Raw genomic sequence first — 15,406 nt, forward strand, 5'->3', positions numbered from 1 at the left:
CTCGGGTAAAAGTTGAAAGTCCGTTTTGAGTCAGCGCTAAAGTGAAAGCTTAGGAAATAGAATGAAGCAAGAAGACAATCTTAAGTGTAGTACGTTCTACAATCGTTCACCGATAACCATAGGGTGTGTATTTAACTTTATATGGATCACCTTAGGTGGGCATACGGGTGGGGACTCACAAGCGTCATTTTCCAGGCTGTATTTGTGCTAATGGAGTTGTCAGACTGTAAAGCTTCCAGCACACAGACATGATCAGTATTAAAGTGTCAGCTCAGTGCTAAAGTTTAGGGTTACACTGTGAGTCATTGCTATTACACCCTGCATGGGCAGATGAAAGCTCTGCAGCACCCGAGGGGTTAATAAGGAAAGACTCAAGTATAAAGATATGACATGTGACCATTACCGGCTGCTCCCACTGCCCTCGACCCCCATGGACTCATCATTAGGGACATTTTAGGGTTTCTAATTCCTCTGGCTCCAAATCATTTAATCAACTCCCCGAGTGGATCACTATCCCCTAATGCCATAGTGCAGGGATCCCCAACCGAGTTGGGGAGCAACACCAGCATGAAAAATGTTCTTGGGGTACCAAATAAGGGCTGTGATTGGCCATTTGGTAGCCCCTATGTGGATTGTAAACTTACATTGAGGCTCTGTTTGGCAGTGTACCTGATTTTTATACAACCAAAACTTGCCTCCAAGCCTGGAATTCAAAAATAATCACCTGCTTTGAGGCCACTGGGAGCAACATCCAAGGGGTCGGAGAGCAACATGTTACTCACGAGCTACTGGTTGGGGATCACTGCCATATTGTGACTGGTGGGCTGAGCATGCTGGGAGGAGGAAACTTGCTGGGCTGAGAGGGAGGGATTAGAGCAGAAACGAAACAGCAACAAACACATGCCAGGGAGAGCGAGGAGCTTATAAAGAATGTGGGCTGGGCACAATGCAGTCCCCAAACCTTCCCACAATCTCCTGTAAAACACAAGACCTTTGAGAAGGTAACTGCCCAAGTCTGTTCCTGACTACAGACTGGGAAATCTCGTCTCTAAAATGGAGCAAGGTGTAAAAGAGAGAGACACAATGCAGGTAAGGGAAAGCTGCCAACCAATGGGCTATGAGATGTGCAGGCAGAAAGGTTCTACTACTGGTAGGAATAGGGTTGACCATGAAGACAACTCAGGTTGGGTGGGGGGGATTATTTATCACAGTCCAAAAATGTCTGATAATTTTCAGTAAAATAGTAAAACCAAATCCGCATTGATTTTTAGAAAATATCTCCAATCTCTGGTTTTAATAAATAGGCCCTTTGGTGAAAGTTTTTATGGCCATTTAACCAAAACGTTTTTTGATGTTTTGCTGGAAAATTAAGGGAGTTATGATGAAGTCTAATGTGGAATAGGAAGAATGGCATAGTCTTGAAGGAAGGTTTTAAGAGGAAGAGAGTGAGGTGATAAACGTGCATTTCAATATTCATTCTTAAAATCCAATTATTTCAACACTTAGGAGAATCTTATGGACATGGAGCCGGATCATCCTATTCAGTTGGTCTGGACGGATGGGTTTGGTCGCCTGAATTTAGATCTATTCGCTGCCTACGACTGCTTCTTAAATAAGAGATACTCAAATTACCCAGTGTTCCTTCTCTGCATCATTGGGGAGAAACGGCGGGGCAAGTCCTTTCTGATGAACTATATTATGCGGGCACTGAGAAGCATGGTGAGTGTGGGGACAATAACAATCCATCAGTGGGCTACCATACCTCTATCAGGGCTGTAACGTTTATTGAGTAAGCTTTCGAGACTTGATTTCTAGTGAATCGTCAAGTGCTTTCATATGACGTCTGCGAATACTGGTTTGGCAACTGCTATCATGTAAGCAAAGGTCAACGTGCATGAGCGTGTAGTTACTCATACATGTGTGTAGTTACAGGGCAGTCAATAATAATTGTATCACTAAAGGTGCAGAATGTTGAGCCCATGGCTGAAGACCGATGCAAATGACCCAACTGCTAACAATGGATATGCTTGTCCCCTGGTGTCTGCACTTTCAGGAGATGGGCGAGGAGATCACCTTGGGGGCAGCCGATGAACCCTTGAAAGGTTTTGATTGGAGTCCTGGAACTGAAAGCACCACAAAGGGCATCTGGATGTGGAACCGGCCTTTCCTACTGAATCATAAAGGGGGGACGGTAAGAGGCCTTAGCTAGCAACAACACGTTCCTACAATGTTCACCAGACTGACTAGGGTTTGCTGGAGGAACCTCATAGATCTAGGAGCCCATCTCTACACCAACCACCAATATCTCTGTCTTACCCTCGGATCCCCTTTTCCAGATCGCAGTCTTTCTCCTGGATTCCGAAGGCTCCTTGGACATTGGGAGTGACCGAGAAACCTGCATCAAGCTCTCTGCATTATCCTTGTTCCTCAGCTCGCACTTGGTAAACGATTTCTCCTCTTTCTAGAGCCAAATGAATTTGTCATTTGAATCATAAGTACACAAGATGGCAGACTTAAAGATTTCTGTCATGATTTTTATGATGTCGTTTTTATTTCTAAATGACACTGCAAATAATTCACGCTACAATAAATAAAAATTTCATTCCTGAACCAGCAAGTGTATTTAGTTGTAATATTGGTGTGTAGGTGCATCTCAGGTCATTTTGCCTGGTCATGTGATTTCAGAAAGAGGCAGCACTTTAGGATGGAACTGCTTTCTGGCAGGCTGTTGTTTCTCCTACTTTATGTAACTGAATGTGTCTCAGTGGGACCTGGATTTTACTATTGAGTGCTGGTCTTATATCTACCAGGCAGCTGTTATCTTGTGTTAGGGAGCTGCTATCTGGTTACCTTCCCATTGTTCTGTTGTTAGGCTGCTGGGGGAGAGGGGGTGATATCACACCAACTTGCAGTAAAGAGTGACTGAAGTTTATCAGAGCACAAGTCACACGACTGGGGGCAGCTGGGAAACTGACAATATGTCTAGCCCCATGTCAGATTTCAAAATTAAATATAAAAAAATCTGTTTGCTCTTTTGAGAAATGGATTTCAGTGCAGAATTCTGCTGGAGCAGCTCTATTAACTGGAAAAAAAAACTATTTTCCCATGACAGTATCACTTTAAGTTGAGGCTCACTTGTTTTATTTGTTGTTATTTGGATCTTGCAGATTTTTAATGTGGCTTCTAATCTAAAGGAAACTGAGTTAGACTATATGGAGGTAAGTTGCTCCCAGTAGTTTGCGTATATCGGTAATTTGTAGGGTTGGGTGCTCCAGGCTAAATGGTAGTAATAATGTTTATCTTTTTTATTAGATGTACCTGAATATGGGAGATGAATATGGACCAACGAACCTGCAGGTAAGACTCCTCGTGCATTTTCTTTCCCAGAGAATGTGTTCCATAACTATCCATTCATCTCATGCTTTCTTAATGGACTTGATGGAAACACCTGATAACATAACGGGGTTCACGTATTCTAACAATCTGTTCTTGTCCCCCCCGTGCTCGTTTCCTACATTACCAAATAACCCTGTTTTAATAATGGACTTCAGACTGGCCAGGACTGCAGGAGAGGGGACCTCTGGAGAGTGTAGTTTGGACTGGGCAGCAAACCAGCATTAGGCTGTACACTAGACTGGGCTGTACTTTTTCTTTCACTATTTTGGAATCTTTCACTACGTTGGAACGGGACTCTCCCCTTGTCAGCTGCTGGCAACAATGAAATGGGATAGAATGGGTATTGTCTGCGCCAGATGCATCGGTAAACTCTGCTCAATTGTTACTCGCCAAAAGGATGAATCATTCTATTCAATCTGCCAAAGCAGATCGTAAATACAAAGGATGTTGCCCAAGAAACCATTGGGGTGTGTAAGAGCTGTTGCTGTGTTTACAGTAATACATTGGGGTTTTTTTTTATTTTTTTTTAAAGTTTTTATTTTTTGATTTTCAAGGGAAGGGATACATACAAAAACTTGGTTCACAAATAATTGTAACAATTGACACTTGGGGGCCCATTTACTTAGCTAGAGTGAAGGAATAGAATAAAAAACAAACTTCGAATTTCGAATGTTTGTTTTGGCTACTTCGACCATCGAATGGGCTACTTAGACCTTCAACTACGACTTCGAATCAAACGATTCAAACTAAAAATCGTTCAAATATTCGACCATTCGATAGTCGAAGTACTGTCTCTTTAAAAAAAACATCGACCCCCTAGTTCGCCACCTAAAACCTACCGAAGTCAATGTTAGCCTATGGGGAAGGTCCCCATAGGCTTTGCAATCTTTTTTTTGGTCGAAGAAAAATCGTTCGATCGATGGATTACAATCCATCGAATCAGATCAGATTTAATCGTTCGATCGAACGAATTGCGGTAAATCCTTCGACTTCGATATTCGAAGTCGAAGGATTTAACTTCGACAGTCGAATATCGAGGGTTAATTAACCATAAGTAAATGTGCCCCTTGGTGTCCTCATTATACATTAAAGATTTCATAGTCATCAGCACTTTAATATAACAAATGACAATCCCACATGACATCTTGCATGGGATCAATACACTGTGCTGTAATGTTTGGTTTGTCTGGTTGGCTGGCATACATCTTAGAATCCTGGGAGCTCAAGTGGTTTGATGTCTAGCCATGGGTCCCATATCTTTTCCAATTTTCCAGGGCAGCCTCTGGCTAAGTAGGTAAGCTTAATGGATGGGAGGGCTTTATTAATTAAAGGATAAGTAAAATTGATGAGAGTGTTATTCTAAGCACTTTTGTCATTTACATTCATTATTTATTTTCTTTTTATTCCAAGATATTAAGGGATACATGTACTGTTACTATGAATGAATTTTGTTACAACAGCGCCACCTGCTGGTCAGTTTCCCACCAGTCTGACCAGCAAGTAGTCAAGGAAGTTGTCAGGAGAAAGAAAGAGGCTGATGTTCTTCTGCTTAGGAAAGATTCTAATTTTATTCCTAAGCAGAAGAACATCAGAGCAGCCTCTTTCTTTCTCCTGACAACTTCCTTGACTACTTGGTGGTCAGACTGGTGGGAAACTGACCAGCAGGTGGCGCTGTTGTAATAAAATTAATTCATAGTAACAGTACATGTATCCCTTAATATCTTGGAATAAAAAGAAAATAAATAATGAATGTAAATGACAAAAGTGCTTAGAATAGTCCCCTCATCAATTTTACATTCACTTATTTTAAAGGTTTACTTATCCTTTAAGTTAAACCCATTGGGCTACTGTGGGAGGATTATCACCCATCCAATCCATAATTACCAGTTTCTTGGCATAATACAAGGCTGTTCTCATAAACGATCTGGTCCGATTTAGAGGCAGTAATTCTTCTACAAGTCCAAGTAAACAGACCTCAGGGGAGCACACCTGTGAGTGACAAATTGTCGGCCAAGTATCTCATTACAGTAATACATTGTTCTCTACAAAAGCAGCAGTCCTGTCCGGCAGATTGATCAATGCTAAGCAAAGGCAGTGTAAACAAACCACCAGCTCTTACCACCGCCTTCTCGTGTATTCCAGCATCTGGATATCCTGGTTCGAGACTGGTACAACTCAAAGAAGTGGGACAGAGATGTGGCCCGTTCCTACATCAACCTGGAAATTGAGGTAATTATCATCATGGCTATTACATTAAAGTGCTCTATATACATATATTTTACGTGAAATGCGCTGAACATTCTCTGTTTGTTTCTCCTGTAGAAACTCCACAAGTGTAACAGTTACCCCAAAGTTTTATGGAGTCTGAAAAGCAACCAAACACGTTGCTTTTTGTTGCCCCACCCAGGCAAGGGGATAACTGTAGAGAGCGAGGGAAGGCTACAAGGTATCGTAATACGTTTGGTGGTCTCTGTGTTGGTCTATCTGATGCCTGATGGGTCTATCTCAACCCAGAACTCCTAACTCGCGTCTCCTCCTGCCTGTCCGATATCTCTACCTGGATGTCGCAACGCTACCTTAAATAAAACCTCTCTAAAACTGAAATGGTTCTCTTTCCTCCAACTAACACCAGTAACATCCCGGAAGTATCCTTCATAGTTAACAATTCCACTATCACCCCCTCTCCCCAGGCCCGGTGCCTTGGGGTTATCCTAGATTCTTCCCTGTCATTCACTCCTCATATCCAGTCACTTATTAAATCATGTCACTTCCACCTAAGGAACATATCCAAAATACGATCATTTATCACTCAAGATGCTGCCAAAATTCTTATTCACTCTCTCGTCATATCGCGTATAGACTACTGTAACTCTCTTTTAATTGGCCTCCCCCTCCAGAGACTGTCAGCTCTCCAGTCCATAATGAACACTGCTGCGAGGCTCATACACCTCAGCAACCGCTCCTCCTCTGCCTCACCATTCTGTCAATCCCTGCACTGGCTTCCACTACCTCTCTACCTTTCTGCTTTCAAGAAATCTCTGAAAACGCACTTTTTCCGAGAAGCCTCCCCTCACTCTGCTTAACTACCAAACACAACACCACATACAGTACCACATTTCTCACCCACTTAATTCGATCTTGCCCACTCCCACACCTTGTGTATTACTCCCTTCCCTTTAGAGTGTAAGCTCTTTTGCATAGGGCCTTCCTCACCTCTTTGTACCTGTATTGATTGCGATGTTTGTAACTCCATATGTTCTATGTATATAATTCATTTGATTTAGTTGTATAATCACATTTACTTTACAGTGCTACGCAATATGTTGGCGCTATATAAATACATGTTAATAATAATAATGCCTTCACTCTGACCAGCTTGACAGAATAGTGTGAAAGCTGATATGGAGCTCAACTCCAGTTCAATCAACCGGTCTCCCAAGGAACTCAATATGGAAGCTCTCCTGGATGTTGTTTTTCTTTATTCATATTTCTTCTTCACATTTTCAGACATGGACGAAGACTTCCAGGAAAGCCTGAGATACTATGTATTCGAATTAGTTAAGAGGGTCTGGACACATATTAAGTTGAATATAAATGGAGAAACATTGACCTCTGCTCACATACCGTCTATGTTACAGGTCTGTATAGAGATGGAACTCTGGTCATTGTGGTATATGGGGTATTTGCCATGTTTTCATATCTTTATCTGTTTGATAGGACTTTATGGAAGTTCTTGATCAGCAAACATATGGCTTCTCTTCCCCGATGGAGGTGGGTATTGAATATGGAAACCATATGGTTTTGTACACAATAAGCCACCTACAGAATAACAAAAACTAAACGTTTTACCCTTGTGGAATCTGTTGTAATTGAGGTGGGTCCCGCCTGTGCATGTTTAATATCAGCTATCTCAAACCAGAGGGTCTCCACTAGAGGGCAATGGAACCCATGAGAGACCTTCAAAAGAAAAGGCACATTTAGATTTTATAATGCCTGACCTATTGTTGAAGAAATCTAAGCAACTGCATGGAAAAAGTTTAGACAACACAAAGGGGCAGATTTACTAAGCTCGAGTGAATTTTCGAAGTCCAAAAAGTTCGAATTTCTTGGATACTTCGACCATCGAATAGGAAACTACGACTTCGAATTTACATCGACTTCGATTCGAATTAAAATTTTTTGAATATTCGACCATTCGATAGTCGAAGTACTGTCTCTTTAAAAATCCTTCGATTTCAATACTTCGCTAAATTAAAGCTACCGAATTGCTATATGGCTTATGAGGACCTTCCAGTGCATATTTCAAGTTTTTGGCACTGAATAAAAATCCTTTGATCGATCGCTAAAAATCGTTCGAAACGTTCGATTCAAAGGATTTATGCGTTCGATTCGAAGGATTTTTATTTGATCGATCGAATGCTATTTTATCGCTTAATCCTTCGAATTTGATATTCGAATTCGAGGATTTCAATTCGGTTTTAACCCCTCGAAATTCGACCCTTGATAAATCTGCCCCACAGTGTAGCATCGGGGATTGTGACCACAGGGATGCTCGATTAAATTTTGCCATAGCAGAAGAAAAAAAATCCAATATCAAAGCCAACGTGCTTAGAGGTAGGTGGGTGTGCAAGAGAGGGTGGAATGAAAAAAGTTGCTACAGGCAGTGCAGGAAGTGGGGTGGGTTTTGTCCCGGCTCAATCGTACCACGTTTTCTGTTCTGAGTGTGCATTTCTGTGGACATATAAGAATTGTGATTAATGTGGGAAATTCAGCTTCTGATCTTATGCACTGCTGTGTCCAATGAGGAAGAGGGTGCAGAGAATGGTACCATTATAGGAGACTGTGTCATGAAATGCTGGGGCCACTATACCGTATTTTAATAGGGCCACTGTGTGATGAAATGTTGAGGGTCTGTGCTGTTGCTTGGGCCATATTATGTATTGTTGGTACCTCTGTAGCAAATATTGCTGGGCCCAATGTGTCCTGGAATACTGGGACCAGTGTGTTATAAAAATGCTGGGGTCACTACGTCAGGGAAGTTCCAGGGCCATTCTATGCTGAGGGTTGTTAGGAGTCGTTAGTTCTAAGGGAACCACTGTATTCATTTATGCTGCATCCTTGGGTAAAATAATAAAAAGGCAAAGATTGCACCAGATCTATTACCATTTAATGCTACTGGCTCATTGGTTTGTATAGTTTCCTAGACCTGGTCCAAATTTTGTGTCACCCATTAACCACATTTTAGTAAACCAAGAACGTGTCAATGTAATGTATTGAATTCTTCTTCTGCTGCTGCTGCTCATTTACAGATGTTTTATGCTATGAAGAACCAGAAGTTCATGGGAGACATTGAAAATGAGTTTGAAGAGTTTTTGAAAAATCAGGTGGGTGAAAAGAAAAACTGTTGGTGTTCCATTTGTTATGCACAACTTGCTAATTACAAATCTTTGTAGGCTGCTAAAAGAAGCTCCACTTACCCTCCATTATGTTCCAGTGGGTCGCGTGGTGGGACTAATTCCGTGAAGGCAAAACAAACCTACACCCGTGGCCAAAAATATTGGCACCTTTCCAACACCCGTTCTGCCAAATACTGAAAATATTAGTGCCTTGGTATTCACATATGTATTTCATTTGCCTGCAAAAAAAAAAAACTGGAGATGGTGCAAAAATGAATCTTATTCCACAAATCCTAAAATGGACCAGAAAAGCTTTGTGTCACCTTTTTAGAAGTTGAAAGAAAGTTTGAAAGCTCTGATACTGAACATGGAGAAAAGAAAGAAGAGCGGAAATCTGTATGAGAAGGTGAGACAGAAACGTATAAGATAATATGGAGAATTTTCAGGCTTCAAGTCCATCTCCAGTTCCTGTTTCCAAGATGTTTGTATCCGGGGCCTTGCGGCTCTGATTGCAGAGAAATCCAGACCAAGGAGGAAGCACTAGGGTTAAAGGCCAAAGGGTTCAGGATTCAGGCAAAAGTTCAGGAGGCAGGCAGCAAAGTATTGTAGTCAGACAAAGCAAAGGGTCAAAAGTCCAGGAATCAATAATACACAAATTAAGGAGCACCTAGGACCTATAATCGGGCATTGAACCCATGACCTCAATGTCCTTTAAAGTTGGAAATTCGTGTAGATTTTCGGTGTGATGACGTCACTGCGTGGCCCTGGACACCGCCATCTTGGAAACAAAACGGAGTGCTGCGCAACAGAGAACTCCTGACAGTTTGAGGCCCATGGCACTGTAACCCCAGATAATGATTTAACGGGGATCTATCACAAAATGAACATTTAATATTATAATTAATTTCACTTAAAGGGATACTGTCATGTTAATAGTGCTTCTCCAGCAGAGTTCTGCACTGAAATCCATTTCTCAAAAGAGCAAACAGGTTTTTTTATATTCAATTTTGAAATCTGACATGGGGCTAGACATTTTGTCAATTTCCCAGCTGCCCCTGGTCATGTGACTTGTGCCTGCACTTTAGGAGAGAAATGCTTTCTGGCAGGCTGCTGTTTTTCCTTCTCAATGTAACTGAATGTGTCTCAGTGGAACATGGGTTTTTACTATTGAGTGCTGTTCTTAGATCTACCAGGCAGCTGTTATCTTGTGTTAGGGAGCTGCTATCTGGTTACCTTCCCATTGTTCTTTTATTTGGCTGCTGGGGGGGAAAGGGAGGGGGTGATATCACTCCAACTTGCAGTACAGCAGTAAAGAGTGATTGAAGTTTATCAGAGCACAAGTCACATGACTGGGGGCAGCTGGGAAATTGACAATATGTCTAGCCCCATGTCAGATTTCAAAACTGAATATAAAAAAATCTGTTTGCTCTTTTGAGAAATGGATTTCAGTGCAGAATTCTGCTGGAGCAGCACTATTAACTGATTCATTTTGAAAAAAATTTTTTTTCCCATGACAGTATCCCTTTAAATAAGACACTTTCTGATATAATGAATGAAATATTCTGAACCTTTTAATAGTCAAGCTACTCTTCGCTATCTTTCTGTCTTCCTGCAGAGGTCTGGGTCAGAGTTTGATTGATAGGCAGGTTTAATACGTCTTTTTGGGGGGTTCCCTTTCCTAACAAATGTTTTAGAGCTTACTCAATAACTGACTCGAGCACAAACAAAAGCTAAAAAAAAAACTGACTCGAATGTTCGAATCTTGGGGTTTTCTGGATAACAGATCTTTCTGTAATTTGGATCTTCATACCGTAAATCAACTAGAAAATCGTGTAAACATTAAATAAACCCAATAGGCTTGTTTTGTTTCCAATGAGGATTAATTATATCTTCTTGTGGATCAAGTACAATGTACTGCTTTATTATTAGATAATATTTAAACATTTGGATTTGATTATAATGGAGTCTGTGGGAGACGTTCATTCTGTAATTTGGAATTTTCTGGATAAGGGATTTCCGGAGAACGTATCCCATACCTGTACTATAAAAAAATTTTCAGGATAGATCCCCTTTAAGAGAAACATTGATCTAGAGTTCTAATTGTGGTGATAGAACCTTGATTAACTGCCAGGTAGATTCAAATTGGACTTTAGGTACAACATTTTCAAATCATGCCATTCATTGCTATCTCTGTGAAAGGAGTTTCTGTGATTGGAGGCAAGGAAGAGACTTAAAGCCTGATTGAATTCTCCAAAACACATTTGGACAAGCCCAAATTCTTCTGGCAGGATGTCCTGTGGAGCCAAAATTGTCGCTTTTTGTTCAGTGGAAAGCCTTCAAAGAAAAGAAGACCATCCCTACAACCTTTGCTGTTCTTGAAACTGGGTGCCTTTAATCTGTGCATGGTATAAGCAGGAGATGATCAAGTAGTGTAGTGGATCATGGGATTTCTAACAGGACAGAGACCACTGTGTCATGAAAAGTTAGATCCATGGTGCCATATAATGCTGGACCCCACATGGCATCACAGAGCTGTTCTATGCTTCTGAAGCACTTAAAAAAAAACCACCGGAATCGTGAAAGGAGAAACACTGGACTGTTCTGAAGTGGCCACCAAGGAGTCCAAAGCTTAATCCATGGGAAACCTGTGGATAGGTCTGAAACTGCAGTTGGGAGACGGCATCCTTCGAATCTGGAAGCTCTGCAGCTGGTTGGAGAAGAAGAGTGGACCAAACTGTCCAAAGGGATTATTTAAAAAATGTCCAAAGGTACCAATGTTCTTGAACATGACTAGATATGAGGAATGATAACTATATAAATGCCAAGTTTGTATATTTCTTAGACGCCATGTGTGCACTCATGAACCCCCACTAACATCACTTCTTTCTCATACTCAGCCTTCCCTCACGTTGCCTCCCACAATGCGGGTGATAGTCTCAGAAAAATCCTCAGAACTCCTCCAGAAATTCAAGCAGTCTCTACAGGGCAGCAACGCCTCGAGTCACAACGCCATGCTGAAGGATCTAGAAACCAGACTGCTGGAGAGACAAGAGAAGTTCCATACGGACTTCCCCACGCGCTTCAAAATGAACGCTGCTGGAGTCTGCATCACCGCGTGCCTCGGGGTTTATGGTGTCATGGGAGCTGCAGCAGCCCAAGGGACTGTAGTGCTGGCGGCACAGCCCGTAGTGGGCGAGAAGGCTGTTGCTATGGAAGTTGCATCTGGAGCTGTTTCGATGTTCACAACTGTCATGTCTGCAGTGCTGGGCAGGTTTTTCCGTTAAGGGGTAAAGCACGAAATTTGTATACGGTAGTTGTATGTCCTGGCATCCATTTAATAAATGTTGTTTAGCAGTTTGATCAGTCTAGTACAAGATAAATAACGAAAGCAAAGACCTAACTGGAGACCACCTCCTGGGACCTTGGGGGCTTCCCTGTGCTCCATTCACCAGGCTCCAAGCTATGGGTTCAGTAGCTTTATCTATAGACGATCAAAATATGATATTCTGCCCTCGGTTCCACAATACAAATAATAGATTTGCTGTGCCCCCAGCAAGCACCTGAGTGTCACTGTGCAGTTGTGGGTCAGTGTGTAGATGTGTGCGCTTGTGTGTTCACACTCAGGGATACACTTGCTGTTTCCAGACACTTGGATGCTGGTTCCTCATGACATCATGTTCTGCTGCTCCTTCAGCTCCCTCATTCCTTAACTATTTGTGTGCCAGATCTGAGGAGCAGCAAATAGAGTATGATTAGGCCTTAACCCATTGGGTGCTAGATATCTGTGTCACGTGCTGCACAGCTCCTGTACTGTAACCCAATGTGTTCCTGTACTGTGTTGCAGCTTGAGTAGGTTACACCGCAGAACAGACTACGTGTAGCACTCTGTTATCCAATGGGTGCGGGGACTTATGCCCCTTTATATATATATATATATATATATATATATATATATATATATATATATATATATATATATATATATATATATATATATATATATATATATATATATATATATATAAACACACAGGCTATCCCCACAAACAGCACTTGTGCCAGGATTGACTCCAGACACTGGCGACTGAATCTCCCAGTGAAATGCAAAGTATATGGGACACTGTCCAATCCATGTTGGATCTGAGCTGTGTGTGATGGAGAGATGTACTGAGCAAACAGAGATTGGACTCTAGAAATAGGAAACAGGTGTACAGAGAAACTGCATCCAGCAAACTACATGCAAGCGAGTTCAGCTATTCCAGTTCAGCTCTGTATCTACCGGTTCACCATTGGCTATTCCAATTCAGCTCTGTATGTACAGGGTCCCCCCTCGGCTATTCCAGTTCAGCTCTGTATCTACAGGGTCTCCCTCGTCTATTCCAGTTCAGCTCCCTATCTACAGGGTCTCCCTAGTCTATTCCAGTTCAGCTCCCTATCTACAGGGTCCCCCCCTTGTCTATTCCAGTTCAGCTCTGTATCTACAGGGTCTCCCTCGTCTATTCCAGTTCAGCTCCCTATCTACAGGGTCTCCCTAGTCTATTCCAGTTCAGCTCCCTATCTACAGGGTCCCCCCCTTGTCTATTCCAGTTCAGCTCTGTATCTACAGGGTCCCCCCCTTGTCTATTCCAGTTCAGCTCTGTATCTACAGGGTCCCCCCCTTGTCTATTCCAGTTCAGCTCTGTATCTACAGGGTCCCCCCCTTGTCTATTCCAGTTCAGCTCTGTATCTACAGGGTCCCCCCCTCGGCTATTCCAGTTCAGCTCTGTATCTACAGGCCCCCTCCCCTCAGCTATTCCAGTTCAGCTCTGTATCTACAGGCCCCCCCCCTCAGCTATTCCAGTTCAGCTCTGTTTCTACAGGGTCCCCCCTCAGCTATTCCAGTTCAGCTCTGTATCTATAGGGTCTCCCTCATCTATTCCAGTTCAGCTCTGTATCTACAGGGTCCCCCCCTTGTCTATTCCAGTTCAGCTCTGTATCTACAGGGTCCCCCCCTTGTCTATTCCAGTTCAGCTCTGTATCTACAGGGTCCCCCCCTTGTCTATTCCAGTTCAGCTCTGTATCTACAGGGTCCCCCCCTCGGCTATTCCAGTTCAGCTCTGTATCTACAGGCCCCCTCCCCTCAGCTATTCCAGTTCAGCTCTGTATCTACAGGCCCCCCCCCTCAGCTATTCCAGTTCAGCTCTGTTTCTACAGGGTCCCCCCTCAGCTATTCCAGTTCAGCTCTGTATCTATAGGGTCTCCCTCATCTATTCCAGTTCAGCTCTGTATCTACAGGGTCCCCCCTCAGCTATTCCAGTTCAGCTCTGTGTCTACCGGGTCCCCCTCATCTATTCCAGTTCAGCTCCGTATCTACAGGGTCTCCCCCTCAGCTATTCCAGTTCAGCTCTGTATCTACAGGGTCCCCCTTTGGCTATTCCAGTTCAGTTCAACACTCTATGGCACCCTACACCAAGTAGATGCACAATGTATTGTTCCCTGTTTCTTAGATAAGAGGGGCCCACTGTAATATAGGAATATAATGGCCTCCGGGGTTAAGAAAACAAGATGTAAATGGTACAAATAAATAGCCTTCATCAAGTACATTAGTTGTAGGAACTTTGTTCTTCTGCCAATGGAATTCCATAAACGAGGGGCCCCTTATTGGTTATTGCCTAGGAAAATGCCCTGCCTGTCTCCAGAGATTCTCACCTTGTGATGTGACTGGTGAGCAACTAATTGAAAGCCAACTAGGATATCTACTGCCCACCAAGCCCAAGGTCTACCTCCTAAGCAGGTGGGATAGGATAAGATGAATCCATAATAAAAGTCCTGATAAAAACATATGGATGAGCCAATTGCATCTATCCAGATAAGCCAACTGGCAACTGATCACTGCTTGCATCTCAGTGCCACCCCTGGCTAGTAGGGAGTGTTCCAGCTCAATATCTCTATTGGTTATGCATGAGATATACCCTGACTGTCAATACAAAATGACAGAATAAGGTGGAGGAGCCAACTGGCACATTCAAACTGCCATGAGCCCTAATGTACATCAGTGGGCTGCTGCCTGATGCCAATGTGTAACTGTATATCAGATTGGTTCTCAAATTCACTTTCCTGCAGACCAGATAGGACAACCCAACGTACCAATGTCAGGCTGTAAAAGCAGCTGATGGTAAAGGACGAGCGGGCGCAGTTCACAATACTTATATACTGATTATTTACAAATCATCACTTTTTTGGCAATTAAGTCCCAAAAAATGTTATTTTGCTGTTGGATCCAGTAACTCGTAGTTCTGCTATTGGTCTCCCTGTTCAGATTCTTAGAAAGCTCTGTGGCTGGGGCATTTTGTAGGTGCTCCTGTGCCTGATGTTCCCCCCCCCCACCTCACAAAATACACAGGCCCTGGAGGCGCCAGTCTGGGAAAGATTTGGGCTCTTGCCATGTCTGTCACTTGTGATTTATAGGGGTGTCGGCCGTTGTGTAAGGCAAATGGTTTGATGGAAGACAGAGTAGGGATGGAGGCCTTGGCTCCCATTCTGGTCTCAAGTTCTCTCCTGGAGAGACTCTCTTTCTGAATCATAGGGGTCTCTTCCAATGTCCTGTTATCTCTCTCTGTGTTGGTTGGTCTCTT

At 42.8% G+C, this 15,406-nt stretch overlaps 1 protein-coding gene across 1 annotated transcript; it reads left to right on the forward strand.

Annotated features, from left to right (window-relative positions):
* Window positions 1-824: 824 nt before the first annotated feature.
* On the forward strand, window positions 825-12,150 carry rnf112.S (ring finger protein 112 S homeolog). Its single transcript, XM_018239407.2, has 12 exons — window positions 825-1,089; window positions 1,507-1,719; window positions 2,054-2,191; window positions 2,337-2,441; window positions 3,168-3,218; window positions 3,313-3,357; window positions 5,539-5,625; window positions 5,719-5,842; window positions 6,904-7,034; window positions 7,114-7,167; window positions 8,706-8,780; window positions 11,690-12,150. The coding sequence occupies exons 1-12, from the start codon at window positions 1,054-1,056 to the stop codon at window positions 12,074-12,076; spliced, it is 1,446 nt and encodes a 481-aa protein (XP_018094896.1). The 5' UTR covers window positions 825-1,053; the 3' UTR covers window positions 12,077-12,150.
* Window positions 12,151-15,406: the final 3,256 nt, after the last annotated feature.

This window comes from Xenopus laevis, chromosome 9_10S (genome assembly GCF_017654675.1).
Source record: "Xenopus laevis strain J_2021 chromosome 9_10S, Xenopus_laevis_v10.1, whole genome shotgun sequence".
In the NCBI taxonomy this organism is placed as follows: domain Eukaryota; kingdom Metazoa; phylum Chordata; class Amphibia; order Anura; family Pipidae; genus Xenopus; species Xenopus laevis.

What these genes read in the sequence shown, in the direction of transcription:
- rnf112.S (XM_018239407.2), top strand. Translation starts at nt 1,054, where the DNA reads ATGGAGCAAGGTGTAAAAGAGAGAGACACAATGCAG. An exon ending in CTGAGTTAGACTATATGGAG is followed by an intron (nt 3,219 to 3,312) that starts GTAAGTTGCTCC and finishes CTTTTTTATTAG; the next exon opens with ATGTACCTGAATATGGGAGA. An exon ending in ACATCAACCTGGAAATTGAG is followed by an intron (nt 5,626 to 5,718) that starts GTAATTATCATC and finishes TTTCTCCTGTAG; the next exon opens with AAACTCCACAAGTGTAACAG.